Genomic DNA, 19,173 nt, shown 5'->3' on the forward strand with positions numbered 1-19,173 from the left:
GTCAGATCCGCTTGTTAATACAATCAAATCCTGGATGGCAGTGGCCTTAACATTGACTGATCTGGCATTTAATAAGAACTCTTTAAGATCAGGAGTACAGGATAAAACTGTTACTATGGCTACCAGAAACCTATCGTTTGGAAGAAGAATAAAAAGCGGGGGTGGCTGGGATAAAAGCAATGCTTATATGTCTAATCTCCCTTCTCCTGTATTGGCCTGTCCTCCACTCACCACCATGGGGAGGATGGGGGCACATTCTGTTGGGGCTGGACCAGAACTGAGTGAGCCCCAGTGAGAGGTAGAGAATTGTGCAATTGGCCCTAACATTCATGAAGGAGAGTCAGCAAACCAAAGAGAAGTCTTCCCCTGAGATTAGTACCAAGGAAAGTGTCCCAATCAGATAACCCAGGGAGTCAATTGATGCAACCTGACAAGACCAGCACACACCAGCTCCAGATGCTCAAAAATCCAGGTCCTGGCAGAAAGCAGGCAGAGACAGCAGCACTTGTAAAGAGGATGGCTGGCAGGTGGAAAGGGGTTTGCTTAGAGGAGGAGTATTATAAGAAACAAGTGATGTAGGGCTGTGGCAGGAGGGATGAGGAAGAGGGGCTTTAGCCAGGAATGTGGAGGGAAAGCTGTTGGGAAAGCCTAAGGGCAATGAGGAAAAGCTGAGCACCAGTCTGTTTCTCAGGGAGCCCAGATTCATCATCTCTCTGATCCATGCCCCAGCAAGATGACCCACCAGAGGTGGAGCAGTAACCAGCAATTAAGGGGGGAGGGGGACAACTTTGCCCCACCAGCATTTCCACAGGTACTTCCTGTTCTTTGTTCAAAATAAAGCTGTTTGCCTCGTGAGCTGCTGTCTCCCTTGACTTCCAGCTCCCTCAGCTTCCACACTGGTTGGAACTCATGCTGCATTCCCTTCCGGTCTGACACACAAGCCTCCTACATGAACCATATTAACAATGCAGTCCTCTGCACATTGATTTGGAAGTGAGTTCTGTGACATTTACAGAGCAATCCTATCTTGTGCTGGAACAGGCAGGCCAGGAGGCTTGTGCTGTATCTAGCGTAAGATAGGGTGCCAAAGTGGCTCAGTTGGAGGTAAGGGGAAACTCTTCCCCTACCCCCCAGGTAAGCCACTGCAGCCCCTATGGGTCTCCTCAGACTTGCGCCACCTCCTGAAGTGGCACAAGTCTAAGGAGAACAGAGCAGCTTGAAGCCGCTCTGCACTGCTTGGGAATAGGGGTTGGGATCCAGTATAAGAGCCGGGTCCCAGCCTTGCCTCCCGCTCCCCGCCCGCCCCCGGGACTGCCATCCTCCTGCCTTCCCCCTGCCCCAGAACACCTCCCTCCTGCTTCCTCCCCACCTCCTCCCCGCCCACCCCAGAGTCTTGCATCGGCTGCTGCAAGGCTCCCTGTCAGAGTCAGTGCAGAGACTGGATGCAGCCTCCACGGGCCAGCGCGTTTCCTTGCACTGGCCCAGCGAACTCATGAGGAGGTGCAAACAAGCTTTACAGCATGTTTGCGACTGTCCTGGGCTGGCGCAAGGGACTTGTGCCGGCCCAAGGGCGACTCAGGATTGCCCCCTTAGTGAAGTTTACTCCCAGGTAAATGTAGCCTAAAGCACATTACCAACCCTAGTAAAAGACGGGCCTTTATGCTGGCGAGACTGAATATCTTTCCATCGGCATTACATCAAGGAAGATTCTCTAAAACTCCTCTTCCAAATAGATTATGTCTATTTTGTTCAGTTGAACCAGATACTCTGGATCATATCCTTCTTCGGTGCACTGCTCATCACAACCTCAGGTCCCACTTACTTGATTCTTTTCTTTCTTCTCTTCCTGTTTCCCTTGTTGATCCTTTGCCAATTCTTCTCAGTAATTATTCCCCTCCTATTACCAACCTGGTGGCGGAATTTTTAGCGGTAGTCTCTAAGGCCAAAGTTTGAAGTTAACATTCCCAAAGCTGTTCTATTTTACTATGCTATTTATTCTCTGTAAACTTTTAATATGCCAGTAAAGGTACTGAAGTGTGTGTGCCTAAAGCACATCAGAATTTTGGAGGACTGCTCCCTAGTTCTTATTCTATTTTTGACAGTCTTAGGCTTCAGGGATGAAGAACCTCATCACTCTCTTCTCCTTTTCCCCCCCAAATGCAATACTACTGATTACACAACTATTCCCCAATTTTAAGTTCTTTTGTTGCACAAAGCTTCTGGTTTTTAAAGCTGCTAACATGCAGAATCATCACATTCTTGGGAAAAAGGCATACTGCACAATCAGAACTGCAAGTAGCATTTCCAATTAATTAGTGTCCCGTATTTAGTGCACAACAAAAGACCCCCACAAAGGATTGCAGAATTGTCTTATTTGGAATTTGGCATATGAACTGCTGCCACTGTATTTTAGCATCAGTTTGACTTTTTCTATCACGCAGAGGCACAGATGCAATGTTTCTCTGTGTGTGTGTGCGTGCACATTACAAAGACCCTGCAATCTGTCATTGAATTCCAACATAAAATGCGATGTCTCAGAGAGAACAGCATCCCATTCTTCCAACACCTACAGAGAGTCTCAATCAGTCAATTTAATGATATATTTTAACACTACAGCTACAACTACGGGGCTTATACAGCACCAACACCAAGACTTGCAACCTACATTTGGATTCCTGAGTGCATTTTATTTATTTATTTATTTAGCGTATGGCATATAATACATGGACTTATATATCAGTTAGACTAGATCAAATGTCAATGTCCAGTTCATGCAACCATTCAAGGACAGTTACCTACATTGAAAAAGTCAGACCATGGGCCAGTATATGCCCTCAGTTTGTAGCCAGACACAATGTGGTACATGGTTTGGTGGGAGAACCTGCAATCACACTGAGGGGTAGATACTAGCCCCCATTTAAACACTGAGTCCTGACAAACGCCATGTAGGGTACGGATCCTACTCAAAGTTTTCCAATGCTGGCAAGGTAAGTTGAAACCTGGCACCTTAAGTGTAGGATTGTCTATATATCTACCCGTTTCTGGGCGTTCGACTGCCCATTTAGTTTTCCATTGGGCATTGATGTTAAAATTGTTGTGCAGATGTTGTGCGAGTGCCAGAGAAGGCTTCCTGGATTTGAGCCTACCGATTGATAGATGAGGAAGATCGGCATGCACTGGTAAAAGTGGGTTGTTGGTGATTTTTCTGTATTCTTTCACTAAAGCCTCTTGTCTCCGTAGGGCTGGTGGTGCTATGTGGCTCAAAATGGGGAACCGAAAGACAGGAGTGGGTCTTATACAGCCACTTATGATCCTCATGGTTTCATTTAATCTGGCATCAATCTTGCTAGTATGACAGCTGTTAAGCCATACTGGAGCACAGTAGTATCCTGAGTGCAAAAGAAAATAATCAAGCCCACACAATCTTTTCTGCCACTGAAACCACAATCTCATTCTGCCTATACTGATGTTTATATCATACTAATGCTTGCGAAAAAATTGAACCCAGAGGCTCTTCAATAAGGCTAGAAATGCACAACAAATGTGATGGACACAATCTAGCATGTTAGAAAACCTTTAAGCTCCACTGATGTGATTAGGAGAATTAAATATATTCTTAAGGCTGCAGTCCTATGCACACTTTCCTGAGAGTAAGCCCTACTAAACACAATGGGATTTACAATATGCACTGGATTGCATTGCTATGAAATAAACTGAATTTCAATATGAAATAAATTGAATTTCAATAAGCTTAACATCAGCAGGATCATGCCACTGTGTTCAATATTTTGCCAGCTGTGTGCCAGGATAAAGTTTCTGAAACTAGAAATCTAGAAATCTAGAGGCATGGAGGATATCTAAATATGAAGTGCCCCCTGGTGGCTAATTTTAAAGTTTGCAATAAGTCTATATTATTTTGCATATTTTGTATCAGCCATTCCTAGGATATATTCCAGAATATACTGGAAAATATTGAAGAAATTTGGAAGTGATGCAATCCACTATAAGAACACAATGTTTCTAATTAGGGTTTCAATTCTAGGTTTTATTATGGGGAAGTCAGCACCTCAGTAAAGTATACTGACATTATCAAAATAGTCTTCAAAGTGTGAGGACTATTGCCTTTGGTATTAAGACACTGGTGTGCCAGCCAACATGTAAACCTGCAAGTATGGGTGCCTATCTCAGCATACAAACAGGAGCACTTACGGTTCACTTGCAAGTAGCTGGGCACTCTGAATCACTGATGGGGCTTTTCACAAGTACATTGATAGTCCCTGTGATTCCTTTTGTTCCTCACTTGCCTTCTATTGGTCTTTGCATATTCACAGGTAAATGTGTAAAACAGAAAAAAATGAAGGGCAAACCAAAACAGGATGGACCAGTGGCATAGCTAGAGGGGGTGCAAAGCACTAAGTTTTGCAGGGAGCCTCATGCAAGCGGCGTGCAAGCGGCCCCTCCCCTTCAGAGCCATTCCAAGGGAGATGGGCTGTTGGCAGGCCACAGTGAGGCTCCCTGCAAAATTTAATGCTTTGCACCCCATCTAGCTATGCTACTGGGATGGACTACAAGAAACAGATGCAAGTACACAGGAACATCAATAAGACAATACTGTACGCTTGTACAGAACTACAGCCTTTGATACCATCTTGCCCATGGGTTTTATGAGACATAAAACATTCACTACACTGTAGAGACCTGTGATATTTTTAAATAGATGTATGTGTCTCTTAAATTATTAAAACATTTTACATACCACTTTTCAACAAAAGTTCACAAATCAGTTAACACAGCAAAATGAAGTGACCACTAGACCATATGAAGGAGTGAGACATGTCTAAAAACCAGTAGAGTCCCGAGGGGGGGGGGCTCTAGGTTTTGCAGGGCGCTCAACACACTGTGTAAGCTTCCCCTCCCCCTCACCATCGCTGCTTGGAAGGATGCCAACAGCGAACACTGTGCATTGAGGCACCCTGCAAAACGTAACACCCTCTCCCCCTCTTGGGACACTACTGCTAAAAAAGAGATTGCCTTTAGCCTTTAATATTGAAAGGGAGGTGCCTGGGTTTGGACAGACTGATCTATTCTACAACAGGGATGTTGTGCGTTTACTAGCTAGGTATCCTATAATGTGGTGGTAATCTGCTCAAGTTTTATGTTAGTAGCTCAGTTGATAATTATTGTTTGCTTATGAAATACAATCACTTATCTTTGCATCTAATGCTTGTGGTGGAGCCCCCCTGACTGCAGCTCACTGGTGAATTCATGTTCTCCACAGGACAGGACTGAAATGATTGTTTCTGCTCCAAGAGTATAAAAGACTGACAAAAAACTGGTAAGAACTGGAGCTACAGGCAGAAGGAAGACTAGAACACATGTGATGGCAGTCAAGTGCTTACCTGAATAGGCATTTTACATGTGCCCTGTTACATGCAGTGCTCTCAGCTGCTGTGCCATGCTGAGGTGTTACCGCTGAAAGGGCAGCCCACTTGAAAATTGAGCTCTCCCATATCTTGAATATGATCAAGATATGTATATTTTCTGTCATTTGCAGCTAATGAGTTCCCAAGTGAGAAAAAGTACTTATTTTTGGTCATGAACTGTTTAATGACATCACTTCCTGCCTAATGACATCACTCTCGGTCCTCAGCAGGCATCATGAATGCTATTCAGCCCTCTGTATGAAATGAGTTTGACACCCCTGCTCTAGCTAGCTCAAACCCTTTGCAGTTAACATACAGGGCCATTTGAGGATGGAAAGTGACTGGGTCTGAATTTGGGCTTAGAAGGATGTTATTGCCAAAGAGGAAGAAATTCCCTTCTGTTAACAGCCCTGACATTATACTGGATGAACATGAGTACTGTATGTCCTGCACCTTGATTCTGCCCACATGACCCTGATTTTCTTGTTCCTTTAGCCTTTAATACTGGAAAAGAAGGGGTCACGTTTGAACTGACTCATATCTTCTATGTTTATTTATCTGCTGGTTCTTTCATAATTAGAATACATGAAAAATCAGGGACAAGAAACACCACGTTATTATTAATTTCTTGGTATCATTCTGGTAGTGATCCCCTTTTATTTTGAAATGCATTTCTCTAAACAGAGAGTAAGTGATCCACTATAATTTCCAACAGGGGTGGGAAAGACTTCACGCTTGCTGCAGCTACCATTTTTTTTAAATTAGAGCAGCAAGATCCACTAATTGGAGGCAGGTGCAAAACAGTGGCGGGTGCAGGATGGAATCAGTTGCCTACTGTACCATGTAAACCATATACTAGGGTAATTGGCTAATGCAAGTATAAATCTGTGTCTAAGTTACTACAGATCAGAAATTCTACCACAAACTTTGAAACTGGCAGGCACAGTTGAGGTGCCCAAAGAGCTGCTTAAAATGCAGACAGTGAATATTCCTGTTTTACAGCTGAGGAAAACCAAGGCCGAGAGATTAGCAATTAACACAAGGTCAGCCATAGCAGCGAACCTTTTCTTTACCTTCAGTTTTACTTGTTGTGGTTCAACAACTGGGAGTCAGAAATCATATGGCAAATCACCCTGAAATTTACTAATAGATTCTGATCTTAAACCATTTCTGCCCAATGTTGCATATACGCAACAGGGATCAAATATGTACACCTGTGGGCTGAGCAGAAATGGGTTAAAGTCTGCTAATTCCCAATTCAAAGCAAACAACCAGTTTCCTTGGCTGTTCCCAGCTAGAATATTATTAGGCAAAGTTACCAGAATAGTGCATCTCTATAGAAGATTTAAGCTCTCCAAAATTCCTCAGTGTGTCTGCATATCAGGCTCTCTTCATTAGGTTGCCATCATGCCAAGAACCTCATGACAGGCAAAGATAAAGATTTCCCTCTGTTAACACGGAAAATTAATTTCTGGAAAGACCTTTTGTACATTCCCTGCAATCTCCTTTAATGAAAAGATGCTGGGTGGCCAATTTTGCAGAAAGCAACACTCACAACACAATAAAGCATACTTCAAAGGGATAGCATTTTGACTGCTTCATAAATATTACCTATATAAAATAAAGCATATGGGCCACTAAAGAATTTACCAATTAAACAGCGCTCACCACAGGGATACCATTGACTTGCCCTTGATGTAATACAGCCATTTCAATCTCCAACCCTAAACAGGCGTATCAGTCCTACCCCACTGTCTTTAATCATGCTTGTTCATTCTACCCCACAACTACTTTGGGGGAAGACATCATGCCAAGTGAAGCTCCTTAGAGAAACTAGTATGCTTAAATAAAAATTGGCTATAAAGCACGCAGGCCAAGAACAGCTCAATGAGGCAAATGGGAGCAACCTTTTCAAACAACCATGCCTTGAAAATCCAATTTGCTTTCTTGTTTACCATTCATGCATTTTCATTATCACTAAACAGTGGCATTGCTAGGGGGATGCAGAGGGTACTGGCCACACCAGGTGACGCGCACGGCGGGGATGATACCACTACTAGCCAAAAATTTTTAAATCTTGGTGTTTTTTTTAAATAATACCATCATGTTATGTATCAGTTGATTAGTAATTTCATGAGGAATGTAATGAAATAAATTGCATGGAAATATCTCTAACAAAAGTTATAGCCTAAAAACCAGTGGGAGCAGGTCAATGGTGCATCACCAGCACCACTATATGGGAGGTGATCCATCATGGTGGGGGGCGTGTTGGCCTACTACACCAGGTGATGTAAACTTTAGTGACACCATTATCACTAAATATTCCACTTTGAGTCCAACATGCCCAGTCCAAAGATGTACTTTAAAAGTTATTATTGTATTACTTTAGCTCAAAATGATAACTTTTAAGATGGGGGACACACAAGACCAAATGAAGAATCAACCTTCATTTGGTGTTTTTATTGGACTTAAAAATGATTTGCCTTGGCATTCCCAATTCCTGTTTATGGTTCTATGTTTCCAACCCACAGCAGACATGTGCCAGGAGACCCTATTGATAAAAAAGTGATTCCTATGTAATGCCAGTCCATGGCTGGGCACTATGTGAATAAGCTGTCAAGAGCCTCAGGATCACATTTCCCCTTACACATAATTCCTTCCCTGTGATCTTGGTTCAAGGCAAAATATGGTTTGCTGTTTAGTTCAAACCATCAAACTATGCTCTGCATTTGTCCTACAAACCTACAAATCCCTGTGATTCTGGTTCGAGGCAAAACTTGGTTTGCTATTTAGTTTAAACCAGCAAACTATGCTCTGCGTTTGTCCTACAAACCAGGATCAGAAATCAGGGTTTGATCCTGGCTTGTGAACCTGGGTTAAAGGGCAAGCACAAACTATAGGGTGCAGTGTGGACAAAATAGCAATCCACAGTTTGCTTTAAACCAGGATCAGTGGCGGTGGGGTGGCAGAAGGGAGAGTGAATGTGTGGTCCTAAGGTTCTTTGCAATTCCTTGATGCAATGCCGAGACATTCATTCATGTAATGAATGGTTTAGAGTTATGCCTGAATCACTTCTGAGTATTTTCAGGAGTGTTTTCTATGTTTTGTATGCATTATGATATTGCAAAGACGCATAGTCGGCAAACATCAACTCATAATGGCAGAGGCAGACCTGAGAAATAGTGCTTATTTTCAGCATTTGTCAAGCCATAATGAAAGTCAAATTGTACAAATCACAGTAGACACATATGACTGGCTCAGCATGGGCTGTGAGCTGGCAGATACAAAGGCTTTTCCTGTGGCTGTCATGAGAACAGGCCAATAGCGGCTGGGAAAGAAACCCACAAATATACAAGTCGAGCAGCAAAACAATTCCATGATGAGAGCAGTATAACTATGCCGAATTAAAGTCAAAGAATTTCCCAGCGTTGAAAAACAGAAACACCAACCTTAAAACTGTCGGTGGTATGAAACATAAATTTCCTTAAAAAGCATCATCACTAGAGATTTGTTCAATTAAAAGCTATCACACTTACCAGGTGCATTTGATCAAAGGAGCGAACAGAAGCTAATCTGTCTATGAATAAGAAAAATACATGAGTCTTTTGAGAAACAATGTGCAGGATCTCTGTGCCTGATGTGTCAATGCCAGGGGGAAAAAAAGGATTCTTTCTTACCTGTTGGGCTGCCACGAACACGTTCAATCTTTCCTTGCAGAAGACCAATCTGCCTTTCTAACTGTCTGTTCAGTTCTATTTGTGTCTCACACCTGGTTTTCCATTCATTGTCTTAAAACAAAAATAAATTACTATGTTTATTACACTCTGTTTAAGAAAATGGAATTGTCCCAACATGACTTCTAAAGCTTGCACATCTAACACCAAGAAGCCTCTGTTGACTCATTGGCTGGTAAAGGTATTCAAAGAATTACTTTCCAGTGAATGAGAACATGTGCAAGTGGTCAGGCACTGATCAGCTTACTAACAATTCTGTAACATTCTTGTTGTGGTGATAAAATAATAATAACAACAACAACAACTTGGTATTTATATACCGCCTTTCTGGTCATCGGATTACTCCTCTGACTTTATTCAAGGCGGTTTACATAGGCAGGTGTTTCTAAATCCCTCAAGGGGATTTTTACAATCATAGAGGTTCTCTCTTTCAAGAACCAACAACATTTCAGAATGGATCTTCCTGGTCTGGTCTCACTTCTGGCCTCCAGTTCTCCCACGCAGGCTGACAAGCAGCTCCATCTCTTACATGGAGGGCAGCCAAGATGCTTCTTGCTCACACCAAGAGCAGGTGGAATCACTCAGCTTGGCTTGTCAGCTGCTTCAAGGTCTCACCATTCTCAGTCGTTCAGGGAACTGCCGGTGTCCTCAAACTGGCGACCTTCTGATGTTATCTTCAGGTTAATGGAGACTCTGCCCTCTAGACCAGACCTCTTGGTCTGATATTATAATTAAATTTAAAATGCTATGTGCTCTTTTAATTAATGTACTGAAGTATAGATTTACAGCCCAAGTAAAAGCTATACAGGCATTTACAGTCTTCACATGCTTACTCAAAAGTAAGTCCCACTGAATTCAGTAGAGCTTACTCCCAAGTAACTCCCAAGACAACTGGAGGTTGTCCATGACTTTGTGTACCTTGGCTCAACGATCTCCGACACTCTTTCTCTCGATACCGAGCTAAACAAGCGCATCGGTAAAGCAGCTACCACGTTTTCCAGACTCACAAAGAGAGTCTGGTCCAACAAGAAGCTGACGGAACATACCAAGATCCAGGTCTACAGAGCTCGCGTCCTGAGTACACTTCTGTACTGCAGCGAGTCATGGACTCTTCGCTCACAACAGGAGAGGAAACTGAGCGCTTTCCACATGCGCTGCCTCCGACGCATCCTCGGCATCACCTGGCAGGACAAAGTTCCAAACAACACAGTCCTGGAACGTGCTGGAATCCCTAGCATGTATTCACTGCTGAAACAGAGACGCCTGCGTTGGCTTGGTCATGTCGTGAGAATGGATGATGGCCGGATCCCAAAGGATCTCCTCTATGGAGAACTCGTGCAAGGAAAGCGCCCTACAGGTAGACCACAGCTGCGATACAAGGACATCTGCAAGAGGGATCTGAAGGCCTTAGGAGTGGACCTCAACAGGTGGGAAACCCTGGCCTCTGAGCGGCCCGCTTGGAGGCAGGCTGTGCAGCATGGCCTTTCCCAGTTTGAAGAGACACTTTGCCAACAGTCTGAGGCTAAGAGGCAAAGAAGGAAGGCCCATAGCCAGGGAGACAGACCAGGGACAGACTGCACTTGCTCCCGGTGTGGAAGGGATTGTCACTCCCGGATTGGCCTTTTCAGCCACACTAGACGCTGTGCCAGAACCACCTTTCAGAGCGCGATACCATAGTCTTTCGAGACTGAAGGTTGCCAATACAATACTCCCAAGTAAATGGACATGGGATGGCAGCCTTACAGAACAATCCTATGCACACCTACTGAGAATTAACCACCCCACTCCCCCATTTAATGGGACTTACTTCCAGGTAAGTCTGTTATTACATTATTCAATATTTCTAATGTCAAGATAAACAACAATGGTGAAAGTGGACAACCTTGTCTTACTCCTTGTTGAATATTAATCTCTCTCGTCAAATCTCCATTTACTCTTATTCTTGCTTTCTGTTCCGAATATATTCCTTGTATCATCTTGATAAATTTTGGACCAAAATCTAATTCTTGCGGACAATTAATCATAAAATCCCAATGTAAATTGTCAAAAGCCTTCTCCGCATCTAGAAACACTAGAGCTAATTTCTTATCTGGATGGGCTTCAAAAAATCAGGTAAGTCTGTATATAGGATTGTAAGTGTCTGTGCATAGGATTGCAGTCTGTTTCGCTTACCTTCATCTTCAACACTATTAAGTCTTTTCTCCAGTTCTGTTACTGTATTTTTCATTTCATATACTGAGAGTTCAAGCACTTCCCTGTATTACGGAGAAAATAAGTCATTAGTTGCATAATCTATAACCCTGTAATGGACAATAAAAATTTGATATTCACAGACCCACGAACATGATCTTTGTGCTTACATTATAAATTCTTTACAAGGCAGTGTTGGCAGGAGACACTCCATAAACCACAGCCAGACGTTCACACTCTAGTTTATCGAGTCTATAAACCGGTGAAGCAGCTGTCATCACAAAACAACATGTTCCTCCCTTCTCCCAGAAATTGCTGGGATGGACTTTCAGGTGTTAAGTTAAATAGACAGATGGTGACTTGAGCTCCTGCTATTGAGCAAGACCACATTAAGACTTTAAAAGTCCCAAGACAAAGAGATTATCAAGCTTCCAGGCTGCTGCAGCCATATGTATTTTCACTAAACTGGAATGTGGTTACAAATTCCTATTTTGTCATACCATTTTGGCTGAGGGCAGGTCCTACCCAATTTACAACAAAGTTTAAAGCACATTAATTCACAAATAAATATACAGCAACGAGTATTTTCTTGGTTATTGAACATCTGATTTCTTTTAAAGAGGTCTTCCATTCCTTCAAGGTAAAGAGAATTGGTGTAGTGTAGTGCAGTATCTAACAGTGCATGTTTATCCAAAAGTAAGTCCCACTGAGTTCAATGGTGCTTACTCCCAGGTATGCATAGGATTGCAGTCTAAGAGACCAAGAGCGCAATCCAGAGCACTTGTTCAACTGGTGCAGGGACCTATGCCGGCCCAAGAGTGTCGTGAACATGCTGTGAAGCATGTTTGTGCCTCCTTAAAGCAGGCTGGGCTGGTGCAAAGATGCTTGCTGGCTCTCGGATGCCACATCCAGCCTCAGAGGGGGTAGGTTTTTGCTGGCCTGCACAGGCCAGTGTGGAGGGTGGGAGAGGTTGACAGAAGTGGGGGCAGAACAAGGCTGGGAGGGACTTTCTGGGGGCCGGGGGAGAGTGGACTGGGAGGCAGATAGGGCCCAGGAAGGGGCAGGATTGGCCACAGTAGCGCAGGCTGAATCCCCATCTCTGGCCCGATCAGCCTTACACGGGCTTCTTGAATTTATGTTAGGGAAATTGCTGGCTACTATGAGTAGCCCCATAGGCTGGGATGTTGCTCAGAGTAAGGGGGAAAATATTTCCTTACCTTGAGCTGCCCTCCAGCCGGCACCTACCTTGCCCTGGATATACTGTGCAGGCCACTTGGCCTGCCTGTTCCAGTGCAAGTTAGGATTGAGTTGTGAGCCATGAATCAGAACTTCTTTAGCTGAAATCTTGTCTCTGTCATGAACTCACCAGGTTGCCTTAGGCAAGCCATTCGCTCTTGGTTGCGATATGGAGATAGTATGCCCTGAAGGGCATAAAAAGAAAAGGTGCTAGGCCAGCAAGGGCCTGAGAGATTTGTTGTTGTATTTTGTGAACATTTTGTAAGCTGCCTTGGGCATTTGCTTTGGCCATGGAAAGGCGGGGTATAAATTCTTTAAATACCTAAATAAAAATACATTATAGGGTTGTTGTAAGGGCACTATTGACATACAGTGATATATGTGATATGCTTTGCACAATATACAGTGCTATACAAATGCTAAATCTTATAATTATGTATGTGAAGGATCAGATTTGGGGAGACCAGCCAATTACAACAGTTCCACAGATTAGCTCGCTGTTCTTATTAAATAAATAGAAGACTCAATAAGGAAGTCATGCTTTGAAAACTATGGCAAAAGTGGGAAAATTTCCAAGAGGACTCAATGGGTAAGACTTAGGGCCCAATTCTATCCAGTTTTCCAGTGCCAGTGTAGCCATGCCAATGGGGAATGCGCTGCATCCTGTAGCGGGGAGATAGTCACAGAGGCCTCCTGAAGATAAGGGAATGTTTGTTCCCTTACCTCAGAGTCCCATTGCAGCTGCACCGGTGCTGGAAAGTTGGATAGGATTGGGCTCTTAGTCCTCAGAAGGCGACAAGTAGCCAGTGGGCATACAGAAGCATTGGGAGAAAATGTGTTCTGGGCAAACTATCCTCATCAAGAAACAAGCAGACATGTCCTGCATCACTGAAGGTTCAAATTGTTTTCTGGGGAACTCGGGGTTTCGTCAGAAGCATCAGTAACAGTGGACAAGCTTTCCTGAAAGGCCAAAACAAGGAAGTATTCAGCATGATTTAGGGAGCATTCACAGGCCTGGTCTACAGATGAAGTAGCAAAGCAGTAGAATCCTGGGGGGGGGGGTAAAACTGACTATACCACATACGCTGCAGGGGAGAGTATCATTTATTTATTTATTTATTTTTCACATTTTAAAACTGCCCTTCCTCCAGGGAGCTCAGGATGATATACATAGTTGCTACCCTCCTTTTGTCCTCACAACAATCCTGTAAGGTTGAGAGATAGTGAGTAGCTAGCCCTTGTACAGTGCCAGGGGTATTCCGGGTGACAAAGGGAACCATACATGTGAAACCAACAAACAGAAGTGCTTTGAGAGTATGAATGAATGCAGGTGTTCAATATTTTCCTGCAAGTGTAGAGTGGGCCCTCTCCAACCCTAACATACTGTAGTAAGATGCATGTAAATTGTTGCTGTCTCCTCCAGACCCCAGCTGTATGCAAACATGCGTAACTACTGGATGTGGATGCAAAGGAGAACATTGAAGCATTCTGACAATACTTTGCCCCATTTCCACAGCTACCTATGCTGAAGGGGAGAGATGGGATGGGGAGAGAGCCAAGAACAATAAGGAGCCGCCATTGATATTTTCTTTTAATCTTGTAAATAAAAATGGCCACTCATGTTGATGGCTGTTGTGACATGTTGGGTTGTGGCATGGAAGCCCCATGTTCAAATCTCACTTTTGCTTTAAATTTAAGCGATGAACCTAAGCAAGCTGTTATTCCCATAGTCATCTCTCTTGCCACAGGCTTCTCTCTCAATCAAAACATATCCGGCAATCTGATAGGGCTGTCATAAGAATTACCAAGGACACCCTTGGCCAACTGAATCTCTTTCTCTCTTATGTCAGAAATGGCCTCCCAAAACATCCCTCCCCAAAACCCACCTTTCCAACTAAGGCTATGAAAGGATCCCCTGCTGCTCCCCCTAATCTCCCAGGAAGCCTGAAAAGATCACATAGTCTTTCCCCTACTTTCTTCTTTCTCTTCTCAGCTATCTGTTTTCCTGATTGTAAGCCTCTTGGGGCAGGGTTCTCTCATCCTCTGTAAAAATGCCATGTACTTGGATGGCACACACTATATTACCAAATAAAAGAGGGAAAGCTTTTTACACACTGATAGCTCGCTAGGTAAACACTAGGATATTTGGATCTATGAAACCAAAACTATTCTATTCTCTCTAAATCAGTGGCTCCCAAGCTGTGGGGTGGGACCCACAGGTGGGTCATGACCTGATTTTTGGTGAGTCACCAGAGGATGATGTATGATGCAAAGATGAGATAACTAATTGCCTCAAGCCCCAAGGTTGTTCAAAAAATCAGATAGGATAGCTGCCAATTATCCTGTTAAGAGCTCAGCTCCTGCAGTTTGCAAGCAAAAATAAATGTTGGAGGGTCTTTTCTTTGGTTATTATTGCCTATAAATAAATAAAACATTTCTTTCCAGATCTCCTTTTTTAAAAGTCTGGCAAATTTAGGTGGGTCCTGAGAGTGTGTCGTTTAAAAAAGTGGGTCCTGGTGTTAAAAAGTTTGGGACCCACTGCTCTAAATGCATGGCAATGGGTCAACTCCATCCACCTGCCAGCCAGAAGGGAACACTGCACCCGGCCAGGCTGCTGGCCAAGGCGGAGCAGCCAGCCAGAGACTCACGTCATCTGCTTCTCCTGCTCCAGCTCCAGCACAGTCTGCTCGGAGTCCAGCAGCAGAGGGCTGCGGGCTGCCACTTCCCCCATCGCAGCCACCGCGTCCTGGTCTCCTTGGAGGAGCAGCGGGAGGCGGGCGCGAGAGAGGGAGGCTGGACCAGTCCCGTGACGTGCACAGTTCGAACGCTCGCCGCCCGCAGCATCACAGCCGCTCTCCGCAGGGAACGCGCCGACGACACAAAGCCAGAGGCGGCTGGCCAGCCTGTCTCTCTGCGGGCGGCCAGCAGGGGGCGCGCTCTCCCCACTAAGGGCGGGGCTGACTGAACACCTACAGCATCTTTCCTACTGGAACCAACCGTATTGGCCTCTGCCTTTCCATTGGACCATTTCAGCGACGTGGAGAGGGGGGATTTGCTGCATGGGTAACAGCCTGTCCTCCATATCTACCTTGCCCAGGCTTCGCGCACTGGAGAGGACACTCTGTTCCAGAACCACCATTCAGAGCGTGACACCATAGTCTTCAGAGACTGAAGGATGCCAACTGGGGAAGGAATGAATGCTGAGCTTCACACCTCCTTGGAAGCCACTCTAACAGCTGGCTTTTGCTCTCAGCTGCATTCTATGCTGCGGTACAGATACCCACTGCTAAATTTAGTCTGCACATGCACAGAAACATGTAGAAAGGCTACAGCGTTTGGGGATAATCAGTCTACAAACAAGGCGCTTGAGGCATGGCATGATGGAGACATACAAAATTATGCAGGGGATGGATAGAGGAATGCTCTTTTCCCTCTCACACAACACCAGAAGCAGGGGACAGCCACTAAAACTGAGTGTTGGGAGAGTCAAGTCAGACCGAAGAAAGTATTTCTTTACCCAGCATGTAATCGATCCGTGGAACTCCTTGCCACAGGATGTGGTGATGGCATGTGGCCTGGATACCTTTCAAAAGAGACTGGACAGATTTCTGGAGGAATAGTTGATCGTAGATTACAAGCCGTGATGGGTATGTGCAACCTACTTAGAAGTAGGTTGTCTCTGAATTTTATTATTTATTATTATTTTATTAATTTATACCCCGCCTTTTTGCCCACTTGCATCTGAATGCCAGATGCAAGTGAGGGCACCAGGATGCAGGTCTCCTGGTGTCTTGTATCCTCCCTGAAGCATGAGGTGGGCCACTGTGAGATACAGGAAGCTGGACTAGATAGGCCTTTGGCCTGATGCATCAGGGTTCTTCTTATGTCAACATGGCCTCTTCATAGATATAATAATAATAATAAACTTTATTTATACCCCACCATTCTCCCCAAAGGGACCCAGGGCGGCTTACAACAGGTTAAAAGCAGATTAAAACATTAACATATTAACAAATATCATAAAAACAGTAGTCAGATAAAAAATCAGGTAAAAGGAGCATAGAGCAGCAGATCATAGGAATCAGGCCTGTAAAAAATACTAAGAGATGTAGAAAAGATGTTTAAAAAGGCCATGAACTCAGAAGGCTTGTTTAAACAGAAGGGTGTTCAGGCCCTGCCGAAAAGTCTCAAGAGAGGGAGCCATTCTTAAGTCAAGGGGAAGGAAGTTCCATAATGTTGGTGCCACTACTGAGAAGGCCTATTTCTTGTCGCCACCCCACGTACCTTCCTAGGCGGCGGCACTTGTAAAAAGGCCTTCTCTGATGACCTAAGAGGACGAGCTGGATTGTACGGAAGTAGGCAGTCCCTAAGATACCCTGGCCCAGAGCAGTAAAGGGGTTTAAAGGTCAAAACCAGCACCTTGAATTGGACCCGGAAACAAATGGGCAGCCAATCAGATATCTATGATCAGATCTCTTCTCTTTCCTCTCAAAGAAGAAATTGATTCTCAAGAGCTGCTGTGATAGGAAAAACTTAGTTTATGAGTATCTGGAAAGGTAAAAATGTCGCTTGGGTTGAAACCCAGCTGATTCACACATCTAGCAATTAGGGAAAAATTAGTAGTGTATATGAAACAATAAAATTGAAGCTTACTATAGGAGAGGGGTGGCCACACTTGCTTAACATAAGAGCCACATACGTTAAACTTCAGATGCTTGAGAGTCACAATACTTAAAAAGCATTTAAATTCTTAAATATATTAACCCACCATGAACGTTAAACTTATGTTTTAATCCAGTTGACTGTTTATACCTGGTAAATAGTTGTGAAGCTTGAAAAATTTACCTTTTATATTGTGATGCAAAAAGGAGCGCAGCCAATATATTGCAGAGAACTGCACATTATATGTCAAAGAGGCACCTGTGATTTGTGAGCCATGGTTTGGCCACCCCTGCTATCAGAGCTGGAGTGCATTTCCAAATTATTCCTGTAATCCAGGAGACAGTTGCCTGCAGTCTTTTCTGAAATAATTTTGAGAGAGTGGCCTGCAGTCTTTTCTGAAATAATTTGTAAATGCACTCCAGCTCCTATAACAGAGGTGACCAAATCGTGGCTCATGTTTTAATGTTTTTTTCTCTGATGTCACACAGTAAATTTGAAATTAACTGCTTAAGATTATTCGGTTTCTGCTAAAAAAACAAATAGAAGAAAAAAAACAACCACATGGGCCCTACATTATCCCTAGGATGCACACAAGATACAGAATTGCATAGCAACAGTTATACTGTATTGTACTCTGCTGGTTACCATAGATCTACAGCCCTTGGAACTGGAGACTATAAGTTCATCTTGCCTGCCCAACCCCTATGCTTAAAAACAGAACTGAGCTCAGGACAGAAGCAAAAGCTTGAATGGTGGGGGAGACCTTCCAGGGTAATAGCTTGGCTTTTATATCACAATATTGACCTAAATTTAAATCTGAACATTGAGAAATTTTAAAATATTAATGGGTGGGTTTCTCTCTCTCTCTCCCTCCATTCCCTTTTAACATTGCATGCATGTCTGCTGTAGAAGAACTACCCTTCTAATAAACTGTCTGTAGTTAGATTTATGTAAGTATACGGGACTGAAATCTTCTCTTGTCGATATGGTGTGTCACTGCTCGTCTTTGAAAGATGCACCTTCATGATTTGCTGCCACCACCACCCTCTCCCCCATTTAAGCAGTAAGGAAGAGGCTAATTGAATAGCAACTCATGTTTTAAAACAAGATGTTTAGATCAACATTTAATGAGTTACAATTAAAAGAACTGAGCTTTTGCTGCAAGTTGTTCTGCAACGTTTAGCACGAAGACACCAAATACACCTGGCATCACATAGTGTGCCGCATTTGCTCCCATTTAAGCACCTTAGGGATTATCATGAATATTTGCTTTCCATTGCTTTCTTTTGCAGACTATTGGACATGTACTAATTAACAGATATTTGCCAGATGAGGACCAAAACCAAAAAGCCACACAAAAATCCATCTGCCTTTGTATAATGGTGATCTACTTCAAGTCATAATGCAATTCACTCATGCATAAAAAGCAGTGAATAATTTGAAACTGCAGGCAGACACCAAGGTTCTTTGTAGACTGGGCTTAGCAAAATATAGTGGGAAAACCAACCAGCATGACCTGTAAATGAATTTAGAAAGAGGGATTTTTGGTAGTCTGGAGTATTTTTCTGGAAGCAGTGAGTTTTCAACAACTGTTAAAACATAGCCTCAAGAGGTTCTAGTCTTAGTCCTAGCAGGAGTTCTAGGCCTCCGACAGGTGAGAAATAGCAATTCAAACAGTAGCTTTTAGCTCTGCATCTGTCTCACATGAAGACTTGCATAGAGGCTTGCTGTATAGCTGTGAAATGAGTATTCAACAGGGCAGGGGAGGGAGGAGAAAGAAATGTGATAATAATACCAGTAAAAGTAATGCCATTTTAACCCACTCATGTCGTCCACATATTTAAAAAAGTCACAACTGCTTTACAAATTCCTCTCAACCAATTCTTGCTGTAACTTGGCCACTCCAATAAAAAATACAAACAAAAACA

At 43.6% G+C, this 19,173-nt stretch overlaps 1 protein-coding gene across 1 annotated transcript in view; it reads right to left on the reverse strand.

Moving 5' to 3' along the window:
* The window catches only part of CCDC169 (coiled-coil domain containing 169), a 30,968-nt gene extending 15,654 nt beyond the window's left edge, over positions 1-15,314 (reverse strand). The window contains exons 1-4 of the mRNA XM_066621253.1: positions 15,232-15,314; positions 11,330-11,412; positions 9,101-9,211; positions 8,960-9,000 (exon numbers count right to left, since the gene is read on the reverse strand). Coding sequence (XP_066477350.1) covers positions 8,960-9,000; positions 9,101-9,211; positions 11,330-11,412; positions 15,232-15,314 — 318 coding nt within the window. The remainder of the gene's footprint in view (positions 1-8,959; positions 9,001-9,100; positions 9,212-11,329; positions 11,413-15,231) is intronic.
* Between the last annotated feature and the right edge of the window lie 3,859 nt (positions 15,315-19,173).

This window comes from Tiliqua scincoides, chromosome 3 (assembly GCF_035046505.1).
Source record: "Tiliqua scincoides isolate rTilSci1 chromosome 3, rTilSci1.hap2, whole genome shotgun sequence".
Taxonomy (NCBI): domain Eukaryota; kingdom Metazoa; phylum Chordata; class Lepidosauria; order Squamata; family Scincidae; genus Tiliqua; species Tiliqua scincoides.